This window comes from Vicugna pacos, chromosome 12 (genome assembly GCF_048564905.1).
Source record: "Vicugna pacos chromosome 12, VicPac4, whole genome shotgun sequence".
NCBI classification, from domain to species: Eukaryota; Metazoa; Chordata; class Mammalia; order Artiodactyla; family Camelidae; genus Vicugna; species Vicugna pacos.
The window spans coordinates 15,994,713-16,017,791 of record NC_132998.1 but is presented as its reverse complement, the minus strand read 5'-3'; the positions used below and the strand labels follow the sequence as shown (position 1 = coordinate 16,017,791).

General features: G+C 40.7%; 1 protein-coding gene across 1 annotated transcript in view; it reads right to left on the bottom strand.

Annotated features, from left to right (window-relative positions):
* Positions 1 to 11,387: 11,387 nt before the first annotated feature.
* Positions 11,388 to 23,079, bottom strand: part of DBX2 (developing brain homeobox 2) — a 31,923-nt gene continuing 20,231 nt past the window's right edge. The window contains exons 3-4 of the mRNA XM_072972944.1: positions 17,986 to 18,173; positions 11,388 to 13,678 (exon numbers count right to left, since the gene is read on the bottom strand). Coding sequence (XP_072829045.1) covers positions 13,346 to 13,678; positions 17,986 to 18,173 — 521 coding nt within the window. The 3' untranslated portion in view covers positions 11,388 to 13,345. The remainder of the gene's footprint in view (positions 13,679 to 17,985; positions 18,174 to 23,079) is intronic.

Here is a 23,079-nt window from a genome sequence, read left to right as displayed (position 1 = left end):
TCTGCAGGTAGATAGTGGCAGAATTAATTTGCATTGTAGGACATAAATGAATGCTATATGATAATTGCTTGGTGGTGTGGGGTAATAGATTTATCTTAATGTCTAAGTTTTTAATAATTTTAGATAATGTTGTAAATGGTATTTTTTTAAAACTTCAATTTCTGATTATTTGATACTACTATATAGAAATACAGTTTTTTTGTGTATGGACCTTGTATCTGAAATCTTATTAAACTAATTTATGTTCTAATAGATTTTTGCACATTCAATTGAATTTTCTATATGAATGATAATGTCTTTTGTAAACTAGACAGTTTTACTTTTTCCTTCCCAATCTGGATGCCTTTTATTTCTTTTTCTTGCTGTATTGAATAAGCTAGAACCTCCAGTATAATGATGAAGAGAAGTGCTGTGATTCAGCCATTCTGCAACTAGGTATTTATTCAAGAAAAATTAAAGTACATATTCATATGAACATTTGAATACACCAGTGCTTTAGCAGCTTTATTTGTCATAGCTAAAAAAGTGAAACAATACAAATACCTATCAAGAGATCAATAAGTAATAATTAACAAACTGTAGTCTCTCCATACACTGGAATATTACACAGCGATATAAAAGAACGAACTGTTGATTTGTTACATGGATGGATGTCAGAATAATTATGGTGACTGAAAGAAGCCAGACAGAAGAGTACAGACTGTAGTTTCAGTTATCTGAAATTCTGGGGAATGAAAATGCAAATGAAAGGAAAGCAAAACAGTGGTTGTTTAAGGCACGGGGTTGAGAGACAACAGAGAGAAAATGCAAGGGATTACAAATGGGCATGAGGAAACTTTGGGAGCAGATGATGTATATTTTAATTATCTTGATTGTGATTATGTTTTCATGGGTGTGTAAATATGCCAAAATGTGTCATTTTATACATTTTAAATATGTGTAGTTTATTATATATAAATTAAACCTTAATAAACCTTTTAAAAATAACATTTTGGTTATTAAAAAAAAAAACACTGCAGACAGCGAATGAAATCAGGTCAAGGATTATCTGGCAAGAAGCAGATATAAAACGTTAAGTCGGCTGTGTAACTCCACTGCCAGAAACTCCCTAAATATAGACCAAACTCTGAGATACCTAAAGAACAACAAGGCCTAATTACATTAGGTGGTTGAGTGGCAAATACGGATCTACTATCAACTGAAGTATGAAATAAGTATCTTGGAGAGGCAGTTCTCAGAAAAGGACCTAATATTTCTATTGGATTTAAACCGGGTGTGGGGCTAAATTTAAGGTATTTAGAGCATAGGATACCAATAGCTGTCATGATTATTTTAGGAATAATATGCCATTGGCATGCAGCATGGTTTGGGGATGGAATAAATGAGAAAAAAAAAATTGAATATAATTAGCGTACAATTAGTACTAAGCACATATTACCAACTGCTTAGCTACTGGTAATAAGCAGAGGAAACTTCTGCTCTTTTTCCAGGAAAACTAAAAAATCTTCCATAGGTGACCTCTCACTTTCAATTATAAAGCCACATTCTCTGATTTCATGGAAACGTTCTTGAACCCCTTTGTGCGGATCTTTCAGTCCTACTAAGACCCTGGGCTATTTGTTCAATTGCTCACACTTGCATCAACAGTCCTTTGATAGGTTTTACCCAATGCTCACCCTGCTGTGCATCTTGGAAGGCAATGATTTCATGCAAATATGGCTCAGCCTCCATCGCTGTCTCCATCTGCTGCTTTATCCCACAGTATCACCAATTTATTAATTCAGTATCCCAAGCTGATCCCTCACCAGTCTTTGTGATTTCTGAAGTTTCCACAAGCTTTCTTGTTCATGGAATACTATTATTTTATTTGCCATTAGTAAAAATGTTGATCTGTGATTCCAAACCTGAATACTGTAAGCTACTTCTCATAAACCTGTTTCTATCAAGCTTCTAATATATCTGAATTGCTGTATTTCCCTTGGAAAATTGTGTTACAAGTAGCCTCAAAAACTCTCAGAAACATTAAGTAGAATGCCAGCATTCTATTTAAAAGCAAAATTTTACTACCATGTCCTGCATGACTTGGGAATTTTGAAGTGCAGTATCTTTCCTTGAAATAGAAGTAGGTAGTTAACTAAGACAGCCAATATTTTGCATTTTTGCCTATGTATTCTTAATTGTTTGAGTTCAGTAAGTTTTGGGTTCACCAACTCAGCATTTTATAGTCAAGGTACAATGAAGGATACAAAAGCAATCAATGTCATGTCATTTCTACTTGTCAGGATTCTTTCAATTGCTAGTGATCAAACCCCATCTCAAACCAAGTTGAACTATAATAGAGATCTCATTTGCTTATATAAACGAAAAGCTGATAGGTTTCTGGCTTCAGGTATAGTGGGATCCAGGCGCTCATATAAGGCTCTCACTCTTCCTATCTTGGACAGCTCTTCTAGGCACGATGAATAGCTGCAGTCCCAAAGACCCACATCAGGCTATCTCAGTAACCCCCACAGAAAGAAGGCAACTTTCCCAATAGTTCTAGCAGAAATTTACCAGGGACAACTCTTCCCGAACTAAGCACAATGGTCAGAGGACTGGGGTGCTCATATTAGGCCTAGGATATGTGTCTTCTTCTGCATCTGCAAGGCGGAGACATCCAGGGCTAAATCATATGGAATGGGTTCTTCTCTGCAAAGGCGGGTTTTTGTAAATGGATATGATCAACAGAACTTTTCTACAGTTTTCAAGAAGATGATAATGCCCTCAAAGACATATCCACAAGGTCTTATAAAATAAAGTATACAATTAAATATAATCAAATGCCACATGTTTTGGTGCCATAGATCCTCAGACATCTCCCTTGGAGAGTCATCAAGAAAAGTATTTGGAGGCATTGAGGTTACAGGAGCCTTAATACCATCCTGCTATTCATGCTGCACATCGTGCCAAATCACACTTCCTAAAGCGCTGCCAAAGAGCCTTTGGTGGCTCCTCAACACTTACACAATAAGGCATCTTAGTCTGAAGACAAACTATTCAAATTCACTCAACAGCACATAGAGCCTATGACCTTCAGTGAAATATCTAGTCTCTTTAAGCCACAGTTTACTCATTTTATAGAATGCCTACTTCAATGGATGACAGAGAATTAAACGAGCTCATCACAGCAGCCGGCACGTAGTAGACACAAGGAGAGGAGGTGTGTCATTAGCGTGACTGCTCATATTCCTCCGTAGGAACAGCCTTCTTCTGGTTATCCCCCCGTCAGATCTTCCCAGTGCTTTCCTCACTCAGTGTAAGCTTGTTAAAGACAGGGACTCTGGCCGTTTCCTTTGCTGATGGTTCCTCCAGGGTTTAGAACTGTACCTGTAACACAGGAAGTGCTCAGGAAGTGTTTGTTGAATGAATAAATGAATGGATGCCCTCCTTTATCTCCCTGCCTCAAACAATCAACCCAGGTAGGAGATGATCCCTGTTCACTGCGTTTTCATATTACCCCAACTTCCTAGTTCAGAGCCTGGAACAAATAAATGTTTATAAATGAATGACTGAATGGGTGAAAACTAAACAATTGCTTCGATCCTCCCTATGAACATCTCAAACACTCATATAGTCAGTGAACATTTTAAAATGCAATCGTAATTATCATCTCTAGCATTTTGAGCTCCATATTCAGAGAGGAAAAAAATGCTAAAAATAATATGCCTTCTTGTTCAAACAGACATACAAGCTAGAGTTCAAAGGATTAGGAGTGACATTTATGTTGCTCAATGGCATTGAAAATGTAAAGATTGCTCAGTGATTTGGAGTGCTTTTTTTTCTTAAATCTGTCTGCTTTTCAACCCTGGACCATGAACAGTAAATAGCATGTATTTAATACAACACTTCTGAAGTCAGAGAGTGTTATTATTGAATGGGCAATAAAACATGCCTTTTAATATATATGCAGGGTCGATATAATCAGCTTTGTAATAAATCCCTAGACTGCAACAGAAAGTTTTATAAATTCCAAAGAGTGAGATTTTTATGAAAGTTATTAGCACACTTGTTCACCAAAGAACTTGACGCCATTTCCTGCGATTTTTAACTGTTTTAATGAGGCAACAGTTACAAAGAGACTAAAAGCCTCAACTTCATTGGCAATATAATAGAACAAAGATCCATTTAGCCATCACTGAAGTCATTCCCCAAGCACTTGCACGTAGGATAAGCATGATTAAAAAAAAAAAAAAAAGAAGAAGAGATGATTTGCTTTTTCCAAATCCTACTGAGACTGTGTGCTCGAACATGATTTGAACCCATGTTGTGAATTTTCTAATGGAAAAACATGACCTCCTACTTTTAAAAAATTAAATGACCCTTTAGAGACTTACTAAAAAGGAAGCTCACGCAACTTTGCTAACATTAAATGTCCCACACAAAACATCTTGATGTATTAATATAGGAATCAAAAACACCTGTATCATGTTTGGCTTAAAATATACAATGATCTGAAAATACAGTGGAAAGTTTTTGTTAAAATGTGTACTTTATTTCAAAGAATGTAAACCTTTAAACACATTTTTGATGCTGTTCTAAAATTTAATTCACTTGTTTGAAACAAAGCTCAGAGAAGTTTATCTTTCTTCCTGATACGGGACTACACAGAAACTTCCAGAACCAGGATGTGACCTGAGATCGGTTAACTCAGAGTTGGTCGAATGATAGACTTCAGGAAGTCCCTGAAATCCCTGAAACTGTGTTCAAATTCTGTGTATAGATGCAGACATGTCTTTATTTGAATTCTGCTCAATGTTTTGTGTGTCTATGCAGACTTATCTTTTTCTAGGGTGGAATTTCTCAGTCATGGCATTACTGACATTTTGGGACAGATAATTCTTTGTTGTGAGAGCTGTCCTATGCACTGCAGGCTCTTTAGCCTTACTCCTAACCTCTACCCACAAGACGCCACCAGCACAGCCCCAATCATGACAATCAAAAATGCCTCCAGACATTACAATGTCAATGTCCCTGGAGAACCACTGATTTAAAGGGTCCGCTGCTCTTAGCATATTCCCAGACATGTTAAGAGCCATGCTTTAGCATGCAGAACAAGAGTCCCAGTCACTTCCCCCGTGGGCCCCAGAGATAAGCATTCCGGTCTTAAGTATGATTCTCCCCAAAATGAAACCATTGCTATTTATTACTCTTGTGGCAGGCAGAGTGATGGGCTCCCCCATGACTATTCTTTCCCCTGTGAATTACCATCACCTACAGATTAATTTTTCCCAGAAACCTTTGACTAAGGTCTCCCAATTGCTGGATGTCTGCAGAAAGTCCAAGGATGATGCTTAAAAAGTCATAAACCTCCTAGGTTTGTTGAGGTGCACTGCTCACCTGATTTTGACTCCCCACCACAGAACCCAGTGCCTGACTCGGGCAATCAATACATATTTGGTTAAAGATTGGATAACCAAATTGTGAAATTCATGGCATCTATTCGAGTTTATCCTTAATTAAAAGAATTATAGTACAAGGAAGTTCTGGAGTCACTTCCTCCCAAAGTTCTGATTTTCTGCCTGCTTCCTGTAAACGTGTTGCCTCTGAGGTTCACAGCAGAGAGAACAGAACCCAGTGAACCCAGTCCACACCATTAACTTGGGCTAGTTGGCAGTGGAGTCTCTCTCTGCGCCACATAGATTTGGCCCCATGTGCAGGTCACAGGTGTCCCTGCAGGCGTATAACATCCAAAGTATCCTTATCACCTCGACTGGAATCCTTGTGGGGTACAGAATAATTCTCATGTTCTGCTGTCCATTTGCCAACAAGTGCATGAATTTTAGCCTGCTTTCCTCATCTCTTTAAGGAGTTACCAGCAGGGGAGGGTGTATAGCTCAGTGGTCGGGTGCATGCTTAGCACACACGATGTCCTGGGTTCAATCCCCAGTACCTCTGTTTTAAAATAAGTAAATGAATAAAAATCAACCAATAACCTACCTTCCCCTCAATTTTTTTAAAAGGCTACCAGCACCCACTGTTTTGATGTTCTTTTCCAAATTTAGTTCTGAAGTGGAATACAATCTCTCTAGCACCCCTCGCCCGCCACCCACACACACAACTCTCTTGCCTACTCCACACAGATTGTATTAAACCAAACAAAATTCAGCTACATGCTGTTTCAGGAGACACCCTGAAACACCAGGATATAAAAGGCTAAAATGACAAGTGTGGAATATCACCCACAGGAAAGCTAATAGAACAAAAGAAACTCCAAGCACAATAGCATTGCCAAAGGTAAAGAGGTTTGCGACAGGACAGATGGTTTGATTCACTGAGAATGTAAATCTAAACTTATACGTACGAATAAAATAACTTCAAAATCTGTGAAGCAAAATTCAACAGACCAGCATGAGCAACTTGACATGTCCTCTATTACAATGAGATTTTAATCATAACATTCTCAGTAATTGAATCAAACAAACCCGAAATTATTAAGTATATAAAGATTTGGCAATATGACTACCAGCCTGATGTAACATACATGTGTATTTCAAACCTTGTCATGTAATCTACTGTCCAATAAGATATTTCACACCGAGTTCTCCACATAAATCTCCACTGTCTCCTTCCTATCCTGTCTCTCAGCTGATTCCTTGGCTACTACTCCAAGAAATTTTAAGCAGTAAGAATTTCTCCCTCTACTGTACACTTACCAGTATCCGCACCCTTATTCTATCTTCTCTGTTTGCTACAGATGAAGTATTTGTGCTCCTATGTAAAGCCGGTGCCTGCCCTTGGGTGGTTTTTTTCTTTTAATTAAAAAAAAAAATTGAGGTTGGGAGGTAATCAGGTTTAATTTATCTTTTAATGGAGGTTCTGGGGATTGAACTCAGGACCTTGTGCATGCTAAGCACATGCTCTACTGCTGAGCTAAACCCTCCCCTTCCCTGCTCTTGTGCTTTAGACTCCTATTCCCTCTCGCTTCCTTTCTCCAACAGTCTTCCTTTCTCTCCTGTTTCATTCTGCTGGATCATTCCTATTAGCAATGACCCCATCTCCCCCTGAGAATACTGCCCCTTTCTTGGCTCCCGTTTGCTGGTAACTGCTCTCTCCCAACACCTCTCCTCTGATCCTCTCAAATCCACTCTAGTCCGCTTTCATAGCCATCACTCCACTGCAGCTGCTCTTGTTAACATCTCACTGCCATATCCAGTGGTCCTTTCCAAGATCGCATCTAACTATGCTATTGTCAGCATTGATCCAGTTGATGTAACATGCATATGTATTTCAAACTGAATAAAGAAGGAGAGAATTTATTCAGTTTCTTCATTAGCTTCTAGGACACCCATCCCCTTGGCTTTCCTCCCACCCTCCAGAAAGGCTTTTGTTCTTTACACTCGTACCTAAGAGAGTACACTTGAGTTGATTTTTCATCCTTAACTCAACACTGCCCATATTGTATTTCCCTCCACACCTCCATCTACCCCATTCTCAAAATAATGCTGTAAAAACATTATTGGATGCTTCTGTCAAAAACAATCCCTAGTTTCTTAACCACAATATAGTACCAAGTTCACTCTGTTTTTTGATTACCGGCTAGCTGCATCTCTGAGAAAATGTACACTATGCTAATTTGTCTTTCTTTAAAATTTCAAAGAACTTCCCACATGGGTCCCAGATGTTGACCATTTAATGCAAGAAGGTGTTTCCTCATTATACAAATATGGTACGTGTCCAAAATATTGGCATTGTTTAGTTTATGAATCACTTAAAATAACAACATCACAAAAAACAATGGTTCACGTGTGAGTCATAAATTAAACAATGCCAATTTTTTGATGTGCACCACATTTGTATAATAAGGAAACACCTTCTTGCATTAAATGGTCAACATCTGGAATCCATGTGAGGGCTTTAGAAAAAATTAGTGCGGCATTTTCTGAAATTTTCCCAGTATAGACAGAAATTCGAAATGGAGGCGATTTGTAGGAAAATTTCCCTGCCACAAATATTTTTGCAAGTAGTGCATCACTTGGTTGGCACAAAAGCTTAAGTCAAAGCAATAGAAGTCAAATTCCATTACAGGTAATGCCACACACGCCATGGGAGTCTAAGTCTGCTGGTTTTATTTATTCAAGTCTTCTGCTCTGATATTGTAGAATACAGTTGGGGTGGGTTGTGTAGTGGTTCCTAAAAAAGCTATGCCCATGTCCTAACTCCTGAAACCTGTAAACGCAAACTTACTTGAAAAAAAAAAAAAAAAAGAAAGAGCCTTTGCAGATGCAATTAAGTCAAGGATCTTGAGATGTGACATTCCTGGACTTCAGCCCTAAATCCAATGACAAGTGTCCTTATAAAAGAAAGGCAGAGGGAAATTTGTGACACAGACACACAGGAGAGAAAATCATAAGAAGTCATAATTTCTGTTGTTCAAGTGAATTTGAGGGACTATCCACAGAGGTCTGAGAGCCGGGGAATTCTAGATGAAGTGGGCAGAAGAGCCTTATCATCTAAGCCTTCGAAATGGTGACACACGTCAGATACCCAGTAGTTAAGTAACTTGACTTTTGCTTACATTGCGAACAATAATAGGGACTTGAAAAAGCTAAATAATGTGTCAAAGTGACCCTCAAGCACAATTAAAGGCAGGAAGACTATTACCTTACATTAGTATGTTTGCTGCTGGCTAAGTGCTGAAATCTAAGTGTACACATGCCCTTGGACTTTGAATGGATGGGGTATGTTCTGGTAAACTCGTGGTGGCTTTTTGCAAGAGGCTTGCCCTTTGGTTCACTTGTTACGTGTTGATATTCCATGCCACTGACAGTCTAAGCCCAAATGTCCTCAACTTTCATTCTACATCTTATGTTGGCTGAGCGTTTGTTTAGTTAAAAGAAATGATAAACATCAGGTTGTTTTTCTTAAGTAAATGTTTGCTCCAGGAGCCCAAGGTCATGACCTGCCACCTCCTGGCACCAACCCCTGGTCCACATCAAGAAGTGAAGGAGGGACAAAGGAATGATATGACACGGTTGCCGTAAATAGTTTAAAGAGTGTTTAATGCCATGGGAAAATATTCTCTATAAAGTTGAGTTTAAAAAAGCAGGGTAAACTGGATATACACTATGATGCAAATTTATTTAGACACACGCATTTTCATGTACATACATTCGAAAGTGAAAATTTTTCACAGAAGAGCTAAATTGGCTATCTCCAGATGGCGGAATCACACGTGAATTTTTGTCAGCTGTATTTTCAAGTGTGTTTCTTTATAATGAGCGTGTATAACTTTTATAACCAAAAATAATAACGTAATAGAACCCAGCAAACAGCTGCAAGCTAACAACCATCTTCGGGGGACTGGACTTTGTCCTTAAGGTAGTTGCTTATTTCAGCAGTGGTTAATAAAGGGCATAAATTAATTCCGCGAGGTCTTCCCTATATATTTAAGAGAAGAGTCATCATCCTGCTTTCCCCTGACACTTGTGTTACTTGCTTTTTCTTCACTCTTCCCACCCACCATGGGAGCAGGTTGATCTCAGACTGGGAAGGTGGGAAGAAGAAAGGAGAGGGTACTGCTATACATGAAAAAATTACCGTTATTTTCCTTGGACTGACTCCTCTCTGAACCAATGTGGTCTAAATGGAGAAGAGAGAGCATAGAATATAAACAATGCTATGTAGATTGTATTTTTCTGAAATTGGAGCAATCAATAACCACACCCCCGCCCTGCCACCATCACCACTGCAAATGGAGAGATGGGGTTTTGGAGGATGTTAGAAGACTATTTTTTTTTACCCCAAATTTACTGGATTCATTTACTGGTAGCATGGAATATTTCAAAAGTTGTTTGGCAAGAAGACTAGATTATAAATTCCTTGAGGGCAAGGACCATGCTCTCCCTTGTATTTGTTTACATAGAGCTCAGGACAGCCTCACACATGAAGTGCTGAGACCCAGAAAAAAAAATATTTTGTGTGAATTTCAAGAGTGCCGAGGAGGGCCTCACAAGCTTATGAATGCAACGGAATTAGCTTTGCTGTATTAAAGGCCAGCAGAACTCGACAGAATCACTGGTCATCAAGGGATGGGTCCTGGAGCAATTTGTGGGGTATGCATCATTGAAAAGGATGCATCGAATGGGGAGTGAAGGGAGCCCAAAGACACATGTGCAGTTTACATTTAATCATGATTTTGTACCTGAAAAGTGAAAAAAGTACACGTATAAAGATTCTCGGCAGGGTGGGGTGGGAGGTGTGGCTATTGTGGACTCTGTACTAAGTGTGTGTCCAAATCTGAGCACACACCCAGAACCGGTTGGAAGGTACGGCGTGTTCATGGTATGGACACAGTTTGTGAACCACTGAAGTGAATAACTGGGTTCCCCACTCAAACCACCTTATCACTAAGAACACAGAGTTGCCTCTTAAAGATCAATGATCATGGCCTTCTCTGGCTCCAGATTCCTAACCTGCTTATATACTTCCAGTCCTTTATCTTTAGTTTTATAAAAGCTCAAGGATGGTGTTCACCGTTTTTTTTTTTCCTTCTCTTCCACTTAAGATCATTTGACAATTTGTTTTAAAATATCTTAAATAGTTTTGCCTCCAGGCTACTAAGGTCCTGGTGCTCACTAGAGCAGTGTTTCTCTGGAGAGCAAACAGCAAATATACTAGTATGTGATCACTTGGGGAAAAGGAGTCTGCATTTAGATCACCAAGGAAAATACATGTGCTAAGTCCACCGCAGGTGGAGGGAGGGTTAGTAAAGCACAAATGAAGGGAGAAAGGAGGTCCTTGCTAAACAGAGCATGAAGCTCAGAGCTCCTCTCCAGCAGTTCAGGTAAATGGAGACAGAGTAACTGCACAACAGGCACATTCACGTGCACCGCGTGTGTGTATGTGTGCGCGCGCGCGCTTCCTAAATGCCCCTAATACATTCATCCGAGATGTACTTTTCCTCAGCCTCAACACCAAAGTGGAAACCAATGAAAACATTTATCTGCATATATGCACATCAAGCCAATCACACAGAGAGGAGTCTCTGCTGGCTCAGAGCTCCAGGTGAAACCCGGGGTGGGGGTGGGGGTTAGATCATTTAAGCACCAATTAGCTCACTTCTAAAGCCTGAGCAATCAGATGGCCAAGACGCAGGTTTCTCTCATTTGATTTTCAAGTTATTCTCAAGAAACATTGACCATAGATAAGCACTGTATGATTTCCAGCGATGAGTGATAAAAAAAAAAAATTCCACTTCACACTTAAAACATTCCTATGGGACTATTCACTACAGAGGCTTCACAGTTGAAGGCTGTTGTGATTCTTTACTTTCCCTAAACCAAAATTAATGGAGAAAAGAATACTAGAGAGAAAACCATTCCCCAAGTAAGAGACTGTGAAGTACACGGTGCTTCTGAATTTCTTTAATAAATTTCGCGGCAATAGCCAAAATGGATGTCTTACAATGCATCCCACAGTGAACGGACTTCAGTGGGGTGTACACCTGCACGTGGTTGCTTAGATTTCAAGATCTGAAACCTGACTGCCAGGAACCAAATGCCACTGATTAACCTCACGACCTTGGGCAATCACCCTCATCATTCTGCCCCGGGGCCCCTGTCTGAGCAACAAGAATCCTAATAGTCACAGTCCCTACATCATAGGGTTACTGTCAGGAGGATTAAACGAGCTAATCCACCCTAAGGGCTCAGCACGGTCCCTAGGACCTAGGAAGAACCCAATAAACGTAAATGAGGTTAACACTATACAAAGAAAAGAAACGGTACCATCAATCATTTGAAGACAGGTTTTAAAATTTAAATTGTTGTCAGCAGATCCCTGCCTCTACTTCCTGCAAAGAGGCACCAAGACAAGTTGCTTCTGAGATGATTTTGAAGTAAGACCTTGTGATAAAGACACAGACTGGCGTACACCAATTCAAGTTCCATTCACACAAAATAACTTCCTGCTGTTGACAAAAACCATTATCTTCCAAAATATTATCTTTTCTAAAACACCCTAAACCCTCTATAGCTAAGAATGTCAGCAAATTAGAAGCCACTCTCTTTACGCAGCTTTCTTACTAACAAAATTCCACATCATGAACTTCTAATCATGTTGCTTGTCCACAGATTAATAATAACCCTCGTTCAAAACCACATCATTTCCCTTTTCTGCCTCATTTCCTTCAGAGTGAAAAATAATTTCTTCTTGGACCTGGAATAGAAATTTCTAGGTTAACTAAGCAAATCGTTACCAGAAATGCAATTTTATAATACTACTATTTCAGAGCATTCACAAGGCATAAAACATCTGTATGGTGTTTGTTAATTTATAAAAATAACCTAATATATAGTATACACCACCTAAGTGGAAAACTGAGTCTATAACTAGAGGTGTAAACAGAAATCATGATAGATTCCATCAGTATTGGGTTTTGAAGTCCAGTTGGGAACATTTTAAGAGCTGTGACCCTTCTTTAAGTCTTGGCCAGAGGTCACAAATTACTTGACACAGATGTTGGGTTCAGCCAACACGGGATTTGAAAGATTATTAAACTCGAATATCTTTAGGTGGGCCATGACCTCTATTTACCTGACGGGCCCTTAAAGGCATTTTATTTTGCAAACCCTGACTACAGCCCATCCTTACCGAGAAGAGATCAAAAGATAATCATTAGTTAAATAGACACTTTCCTCACTGACGGCCTGATAAAGTCCAGAGCCTTGGAAATCAGAGATACTAACAGTTACATTCAGAAATTCTTCTAGTGTGCTTGTTGGGTTAATTTTGAATATATACTTTCAGTGTAGATATCTAACAGTGGCTCATTTGATTAGGACTGCTGAGCTGAGTTGTTAAAAATCATTTACAGCTGGGGATACCAAAAGAAACCAGAAAATAGAGCATTTTTAAAAACATGTTCTTTTGATATGAAAAATCTGAACTCAAGTCCAAATTTTGTATCCTTTTCAAAAAAACCCACAGTTGGTCCTTCTTCACATAAAAGGAAGTGAATCTGCTCAATGCACTATTTAAAGAGGAACTAGTTTCCGCTAATGTATTTTAATGAATATTTATATATATACACACACACATAGAGACACACGCATATACACACATACTCAGAGCGGGGACTGAACCAACTATCATTCTCATTCTTTTCGGTTCGTTGTACTTCCTGGGAGATTCTGTTCAACTTACAAATTAAGTCTGAGTCTAGGAGAGGGTTTCCTAAAACATTAGTGCACGGTTCAGTCCACAGGCGTTAGGTTTTAGGCACTGATGAGACGCGAGCTAGCGGGCTCAGAGTCCAGACATTATTAGTTCAGCGTTCCTTTAAGTTAACGGGGCAGAGCGCTGCCATTCACACCGCGCCAGTGAGTACGCCCTTGTCTCCGGCTTCCTCTTCGGAACACAAACACAAGGCACCTTGCAGGGAAGTTGCTTCTGGGGGCAGCGCCCCTGGACTCTCCTGGGTTAGTCTCTCCGAAGGCTCTGGGGAATTCTCCCTCCATCCTGGACTTGAGTGCTGCTGGGAGACTTCCCAGAGCGAAGGGCACGGGGAAGGGAACACCAGAGCGGATCGTGACAGGGGATCCTCTTGAAGGCCCCCTTCTTGGATACACCTGCTGGAAAGCACCTCTTTTTCTTTGGAGTTCCGCCATTTCATCCTCCTGTTCTGAAACCAGATTTTCACCTATTGATAAAGTAATGGGATAAAATGATCACTTATGCCAGGTTACTTCACGTCAGCATTTTAAACTGTAGTTTCTCCGACCGGGCCTTCCACAGAATACCTTATCATGAGAGCCAGCCTAGCGAGGTCCCTGCAGTTTTTCACCTGGGCACCTCCAGAAATACCTGAGAAATTACTTTAGCATAATATCTCCACACACACTTTTGAAACAAAACAACTGTGGTAAGCTGATTACATCCTGTAAGCCAGACATCTTTCAAGACTGATTTAACTCTCTTCGATATTTTAAAACCTGATCTAGTCTGTGCTAAATTATTTATTCGAAGGAAATGTTACTGACTAGTAATAGCATCTGAGTGCTTATTTTGTGCCAGGTGTCAGGCCAGGCACTCAACATGGATTATATAATTTGATCCTCACAATGAATGCAAGAAATCCTTATTTCATACATAAGAAAACTGGGGTTCAAAGCAACGAACCAGTTCAAGGTCACACAGCTAGTAAAACGCAAGTACTTAGACTAGAATCCATGACTGTCCCCCTCCAGTGCCCAGGCTCTTATCAACATTCAGATCTCATCAGGAACTTTTGGAGACTAAATTAAGAATACGTTTCATAGCGCTTTGCTAAATTGCAGGCTTTATGCAATTTCCAAGTTTGATTACTTCCAGGATTTATCAAACTCGAAGAATTAGACTCACTAAGTAACGATTGTAATTAACCTAAAAGCGCTCATGATGGTGGTTTCCAATCTGAGCCATACCTTTTCCCCACGTCTCTCTTTACTATGAACCTCCTTCATCATCTACTGTGTAGTCCGCTGTGCCTGAGCAGAACACTTCACATTTGGTTTCCTGACAGCATAAAAGCCAATCACATCACTCTCCTGTGAATTATATTGCATCCTTCCAAATAGATTTCTAGTTTTAAAATAAAAACTGGACATTTTTTACCTACAGAAATAATTATTGAAGTGTACCAACCAAATATTCCTCCCAATGAAGGAAAAAAAATTCTACCTGAGATGGTCTTTCTAGATTGGCAAAAATTCCATTCCTTCAGCTTGATTGGCCATGTTCAAAATGGCTACGAAAGAAACCTACCCCAGGCAATTGAGCTCGAAAGACTGCCATCTCAGTTACAGTCCTGTGATGGAGGCTTTTCATAAGAAAACAGTACCAGTGTGTACATACCAGAGCATCTGGTTCTGTTCATAAACTCACTTATGATTTGCACGAGGCATTTACTCCTAGCAAGCCTGCCAAGTATTTCTAATGGGTTTTCACTAAGACAGTTGTTTGTTCCCATTAGTGATTCTTGTCTTTCTCATCTTCATCATATGAATTATTTTCTTCTCCTTTTAGCTTTTCTGCATGTCTAGAAATTGTTTGGAGTGACATCTCAATTAGAAAAAAAAAAAGTCATGAAAGGAGTTTCTTCATAATCAGCAGTACTGGGACAAGTGTACATATTTGGGGAGAATCATAAAATAAAAGTTCTACCTCTCAAAAAACAGGAAAACAAATTCCAGATGGATTAAACATAAATATCAAAGTTCTAGAAGAAACTATAAGAGATTATCATTAAAATCCGGGGAACATGACATGAAACAATAAGGCTACAAAGGGAAAGACAGATCTGACTGCATAAGAATGAGAAATTTCTGTACAAATAAAGACAGCATAAACATACGAAAAAGCCATGAACTACCCCAAAGAATTAAAAGCAGGGGGTCAAAGAGATATTTCGCACACAATGTTCATAGCAGTATTATTCATATTAGCCAAAAGGTGGAAGCAACCCAAGTGTCCACTGATGGATGAATGCATAAACAAAATGTGGTCTATACAGCCAACTGAATATTATTCAGCCTTAAAAAGGAAGGCGATTCTGCTACAACATGGATGAAACTTGAAGACATTATGCCTTGTGAAATACACCAGTCAAAAGAGGACACATACAGTGTGATTCCACTCATATGGCTCCCTAAAGTAGTCTAATTCACAGAGAAAGGAAGTAGGATGGTGGTTGCTAAGAGCCTGCGGTAAGGAAGAATGGGGAGTCACTGGTTAAGGGGTACAGAGCTTCAGTTTTACAAGATGAAAAAAGTTCTAGATGTGGATGGTTGCACAGCAATGTGAATGCACTTAATGCCACTGAATTGTAAACTTCAAAAAGGTTAAAATGATACATTTTATGTTATGTAAATTTTACCACAATTTTAAAAAGCCACAAATTTGGAGAGGATGTTTGCAAAAGCTGTTAACAGGAAAATGTTACTAACCGTAATCTTCCAAATACTTTGAGTGACAGCCAAAACAATTGCTGCATATCAACAAAAAGACAATACGACAGAAAAAAATGGTGCAGTCATGAAAAGGCCAATTCACAGATTAAAAATGACCAAGAAAGTGATTAAAAGATTCTCAAGTTCTGATAATTAGGAAAACTCAAATTAAAAAATAACAAATACCATTGCCGATGAGGTTGGCAGCATTTTCGAAAATTTAAATAGTGGAGGGTTTGCAAAAAAGGGATTGTTTATTAGCAAAGGGTGAAAATTTGATATAATTTAGGATCTTGATACAATATTATATTTGGAAGCTATCACAATTTAAAACACACCTAAAATTTAACATATAAATCTCACTCCTAGTTCCCCATCTTACAGAAATATTTTTAAAGTCCATCACCCGATTCCCAGGGGTATAAGGACCAGCCTGATGGCTGTCCTTTCCAGAGGTGGGCATTAGCACGCGGCTGCAGAGAGACACGAAGTTCCAGGAGAAGCACCGATCTAGCTTCCTTATTTGGTAACACACCTAACCCACCTGCGGCTGCCTCCTGCATCACTGTCTTCCATTGTTATCTAACTGCTCATGAGCTTCGGCTTTGTTTTCCCAGTCGGCTGTATCAATTCCTGGGGTCCAAGGAGGGATCCTCAGTACTTATCAATATCACCCCTTCCTGCCTACCTAGCACAGTGTCTGGCATGAAGATACAGCTACTGGTTTATCTGTCGTACACAAAAAATTGCTCTGTGACATAGACAGAATTCCTATATTTGTCTCTGTTTTTAGGTGAGAAACTGAGGCCCACAGCAGTCAGTTAAGGTTATGGGCCGGTTCGTACCACGCACGAGGAGAGGACAGGCGGGCTGATCTAGGCCAATTACCCTCCACCACACCTCATACTGCTTCCTACGACTATAAAAAGTTGGGGGGCAGGGGGACAGGTCACTTCCCCAGGGAAAGGAAGCAAGGTTAAGAAGGGTTTCATCCAAAAATAACTGGTTTAATAACATCCAAAGTTAGAAACCAGGTCATTTGTATTGAGGGAAATACAGTAGAGCGTGGCAGGTAAACACAGCCTCGGCTAGCCCTTCAGTGCCTTCACGCTGATTCAAAAAAATCCAGGTGTTTGTAGTCCTGCACCGGGAAAGCCAGTTTGACAAGCAGAGTACCTGCTGCACTTCCACTGCTGCCATACCCCTTAGCCAAATGGCCTTGTGCAGTGAACATCCTGCACAACTGTACAGGGTGGCTCTAGGTTGCTTAACAGGAGAACGCCAGCTCCAGAGTCAGGTTGCCTGGGGTGGGAGCCCAGCTCCAAAGCAACTTCACTCTGTGACACTGGATCTCTGTTTACTTCTCTCCATTTCCTCATCTAGAAAATGGGGATGATTATAGTGTTTATTTCACATGGTGATTATAAGAAGGATTACATAGGAAAATGCCAGTGCCTTGTACTGTTAATTATTTATAACAAATAGGCCAGTCTTTAAATGGAGTATGCTGCACTTCCCAAAAGGCCAAAAAGTCTCTTTCAAAATTATATGAAACATCACTGTACAAGGAAGGTTTGCGAGAGTTGCAAATGTGAAATTACTTAACTCTATTTGACATAAGCCCACAATGCAAAATAAGGAAATCTATTAAGAGGTATTTGTGAGAGGTATTTGTGAAGAAAAAGACAGGAAAATTGGTTCCTGCTTTTGCAGGCCAATTATGTAGCCTGTTGCTCTGAAAACAGAGCAAACAATGTAATGATGTAAAAGCCACAGTCTTCTCTTTTCTCTTCATGTGGGAAGAATTAATCAGGCAAAAACCTAGACCGCTCAGCAAAAGGATGTTCCCAAATAGGAACTATGACATATATTTCCACCCCCTAAAAAAATTATGAAAATCATTTCAGTAATGCTTCAGGGTCCAGTACCATGCCTAGTCCAACAAATCTTTGCCAAATGAATGGATTTCATTGGATTCCTTTAAAATAGGAGCAGTGGACATCTTCCCGCTCCTTAGTACCTGTGATTCCTTTAGACCCAAGCTGATGGCAAGTTTCTTTCGGTCTGTTTTGCTGATGTATTTCTGCTTCTGAAACATTTTTTCCAGAGCCTTTCTCTGGTCCTCAGAAAAGACTGCTCTTCTTAAAATACCCCTCCGAGCTTTGGAATTAGAGTCCTGTGTCAGGAGAGGCAGCACACTCTCTTCTCCTAGAGAGGAAAAAAGATAGATGAAGTCCCATTAGCTGTAGGGAAGAGAATTCAATCTGTCTTTCCCAGGACAGCATCCTCCTTCTCTGTACCATGGCCAAATTGTATCATCTCTGGACTCTGCACACACAGAGAGGTGCTTTTTAACCTCATGTTGGTCATGGATTCCACCAAGGATCTGATAAATGCTCTTTGCTCCCCAGTGATTAAAAAAATACATGTGCTTTCCCTCCCAATTTTGCATGCCATGTCGGAAAGTCCATGATCTCAGGTTACAAAGTTCCAATGGAGAACAAGAAGCAGGTGGATTAAACACTCAATTTTTCTCTAGTTCTTCATTCATTCATCCATTCTCTCAAATTTTTGAACACTCACCAGGCACTCTGCTCAATGCTACACACGAGAAATCAGACGTATGCTTTATCACACTCATTACCTGTAAGATCTAGTGGAAGGCATTTACTGAACTGTAATCACAAGGGTGACGAAGTATTCTTAAGGAGGGTGCCTCTGGAGCACAAAACCAGGGGTCTAATCTTAATCTGGGATGTCAGGAAAGTTTACAAAACTCAGAGATGTGTAATCTGAGAAGGAAGGTTTGGAAGACTCCCCCCCCATTCACCACCACCCCAATTCAGGTGATCATCAACTCCTTCAGGGCAGAGACATCATTACTCTTTCTGTCTTTTCATGGCTAGCACAACACTGGTTCCCACCCTCTGTGAGTTTCACTCATCATTCACCATTCATTCATTCATTCATTCAGCTTCCCAGTTGTGGGAGGCAGAACGACACTGCTCCCAAAGACGCCCATGTCCGAAGCCCCAGAACCTGTGAATACGTTACATTACATGGCAAGGGGGAATTAAGGTTGCAAATGATGTTATGGCTGCTAGTCAGCTGACCTTGAGATTAGGACAGTATCCCGGAGTACTCAGACGGGCCTGCGTCCTCGTAAGTCGAAGAGGGGGATAAAAAAGGAAGTCATACTGAGAGAGTGTTGAAGAGGCTACACTTCTTCCTCTGAAGATGGAGAAAGGGGTCATGAGCCAAGAAATGCAGGTAGTCATTAGAAATGAGAAAGGCAAGAACAGATTCTCCCCTGGAGCCTCCAGAACAAATGCAGTCCTGCTGACACCTTGATTTTAGTCCAGCGAGACCCATTTCAGGATTCTGACAACCACGACTGTAAGATCACAAGCTGGTACGGTTTTATGACACTAGGTTTGTGGAAATTTATTACAGCAGCAAGAGGACACTCACACACTGAATATCAGGCTCACCGGGCTAACTGCTGAGGAAACTGCACAAACAGCATGAGGTCCCTGCCCTTAAGGACTCACCTTCTCGTGGAAGGACCGACACACGGACATCACGCCACAAAACAGGCACCAAGGGAGAGGGAGCAGGGGCTCCATTTTACAGCTGTAGCTGGTATGCATTTTGGTGCTTAGTAATTATTTTTAAATAAAGAAGTAATGAGTATCTTACATATTCAAGAAGAGAATGATCTCTAAAATTCTCTGGAATCACAAAAAAGGAAATAATGCGTTAAGAGAAAATCCGCTGAGCCAAGTCTAAAAGAACAATTCAGATCAACAGAGAAAGAACTAAGGCCAGTCCAGACAGAGGGACTAGCATGTCTCAAAGCACTAAGGCACAAAGGGACAAACTCTCTCCAAGGGGAAGCAAGCAGTCTGCAAGGCCGGGGAGGGGCGTGAACAGCCGAGGGTGCAAGCCAGCCCCAGTATCCAGCCGGCAGGTGGGCTTTGCTTGGTCTTGGAGTGTTGGTTAAAAATTCTGATTTAGTTGTTCACATGTAACAACTGGAAAGTTCTATGTGAAGCCCAGGTTTCCAATGTCTCTTCAAAGGTAACCACACTGGGCTCACCTTCCCACAAAGCAAAGAGCTCGGAGAGGGAGCGGCAGGTGCCCCCTTCAGATGGAGCATGTGGTTCCCAGTTGGCCGCAGCCTCACCTCGCTCGCTTTTTACCTGCCGGGTTCTTGAAGACACGAGAACCTCTGGCACAGAGATTACGGAATGGAAGGGAGCCAGACCGCAGCGGACTACAAACGTGTGGGACATTATCCAACAGGCAGTGAAGATCGACAGGGTACGTTTAAGCAGAGCGTGACGTGGTAATAAGAGCAGACACTGCGCACTTACTCTGCACTCTTACACCTTCTCTGGGTTAAGTTGCTGACGTGCATTATTTCATTTAATCCTCCCAACCAATCTACGCCATGAGCGCGACTGTTACTCTCCCCATTTTTTTCAGATGAATCAAAAGAAGCTTGGGAAGCTTATGTAGCTCTGTCCAAAGTCACGTGGCTAGCGCCTCAAACCCAGTAAGACTCCAGATTCCAAAACAAAAACAAATGCTCTCAATCCTACACAGTAGTGACACAATCTGACTCGTATTTTAGAAGAAAAATATCACGAAATGGATGAATCTTGTCAATTCTACCTCTGTAATACAATAGCTTTCTTTCCTATTTAGTTAAATGCTTGCACACCTGTCCTAGCTAGTCTCTCAGCCCCGGGTTGTACCTCATTCTGGTTCATCCTGACATTGTCCGAAGCAGCAATGGCCTCTGCCTCTTCCTTCTAGCTCTGTTAACATTCCATCTCCATAGAAACGCCATAGCCTCCGGGGGTGTAATCAAGACCAATTCTTTACAAAGGTCTAATGCCCTTCCCATTCCTCTTCTCAGGGGATCCTGGTTAATTCTCCATCTATAGAACAGTTATTTTTGCCTGTCTCAAGCCAACGTCATATCTTGAATTCAGCTGGATTCACAGTTTCTTTATCAGAGATTTAAACAGTTTGATGCAATATTGGTCAATAATAAAAAATAGTCTAAATATTTCAAAATGCTCATATTTTTCTAAATGCTTTTCTTCTCTAAACCATCCCTCATATGGAGTCCATGGAATTGGCCCTTCTGTTTTGTATCAGGGCACAGATTTATCTGTTGAGACAGTGTCTCTCCAGGAAGCCTCAGGACAAACGTCTGTGGAGGATGAAGAATCGGGTTTGGATCTCGGCACTGACTTGTGTGACTTGGAACGAGTTACTCTTTCAGCTTATTTCACAGAGTTTCTCTAAAGATTTGATGAAATAGCACAAATTTTTTTTTCAGCACCTGGCCCACCATAAAGATCCTACAAATATGTTTTATATCCCCCTGTTGGGTTTTATTTTGTTCTTATAAGAATCACATGCCATGGACATCCTCTGAACAGAGGAAAACATGTTCAGAGCAGTTAAGGTTCAAAGCTGCACAACGGACGGTTGGTAGCAAGACCTTCCGTATCCAAATTCTTGCTCCTTTCTCTGCCCTCCCCGACTGTTTCTTGGTTGGTCAAGAATGGGAAGGAGGAACATTTATAGACACAACCAGAGCTCCTGTGTCTGACTACGGGCTCCTACACCGTTCTGAGTCCCTCTGTGAGCCTGGACTATGCGGCATCTCCTATGCAGCCTGGTAACAGTGTCCTCAAATTCCAGAGTGCCCTTCTCACTTCATATCTTGACTCTGGCATTCTTAATTTGTTAATGTATCCAGTTTAGCATTATTACAGCCATGTGGATTAAAAGTTCATCACCACATCACCCAAATCTGGGTGATAGTTGTGTTTTCTCAGGGGCACCAGATCCACAGTGGGCGATCAACGTGTTAAAAATTAGGGAAAGAAACTTAAATATCCAAAGGTAGAGAAATGCATGAGCACAGTGTCTTATAGCCACTCAGTGAAATTTTAAAGAACCCTTAAAGATGGCGGCGGCAGCCAAGAGAATACACTATATAATGCATATGATATAGAAGATACACACTGTGCTCACAGCTAAGTAGAAATGCAGAGAAAAAAGACTGAAAAGGCAAAAATAAACACTGAGGCTACTGCTGTATTGTTATAGACAGACGATGCATCTCCACTCTCCATGCTAAGTCTGGTTCGGTTCTCTAAGGAAAGTGGGCAAGTGTTGTAGCAACCTTTTCGGGGAATACTCTGCAGGGACTGGGTTGTTGCTGAGTGACAATGGAAAATGAATCCACACCATCCTTCAGATGCTCAGAGCTGATAAGGAGAGGTTGAAGAAGAGCAGAGACAGCCACAGTAGAATCAGATCAACACCTGCAGAGCACAGCAGGGAAAGGCTGTAAGCATCCCATGAGAAGCGACTTGGTCTTGGAGGCCAAGGGTCTGTCTTGAGACGAACAGTGCCTCCTGCTGGCACCCTCTGCACAGGTGGGCAGAGACTGTGAACTGGGTGAGGACAAGTGTGAAACACGGTGGATCTAGGAATCCCACGAGGCTTGGCATTTCCAGACTGGAGGATCTCTGTGGGAAGGACCCACGACATACGCTGGGAAGTAGATGAGGGCCAGGGGTGACTGCTACAAGTTGAGGGTGTGACTTGCCACAGAGGAAAAGCCCTTCAACAGGACCTGACTGACTTAGCATCTTAGAAAGGCCAATATTTTTTGAGTTAATGCAACTTTTTAAATCTATATAGAAATACCAAAAAAGTTTATGGACCAATAAAGCTAGCTTTAAAAAAAAATCTTCCTATAGCTTTTTCCAAGTAGAAGTTTTATAAGTAGGGGCCATGATTCAACTCATTTTAGCCTCTTCTCCAAGATCTCCATGTTTACATAAAACACTGGGTAACACATTTCAGCATCCCTAAAAATTTTTAACAGGTTTCTCTATTGAGCTATTTTTAAGTAAAGAGAAGGAAGAGTCCCATCAAGGTAATCTACAACTAAATTATTCTCACCCATGGGGCAAACACTAACACTTACAGGGTCACGGACACAAACCAGCCCTCACTCTCTCAAAGAGACCTGACGCAGTTGTGAGGGTTGGCGGGTTAACTCCTGGGTCTGGTCCTCGGG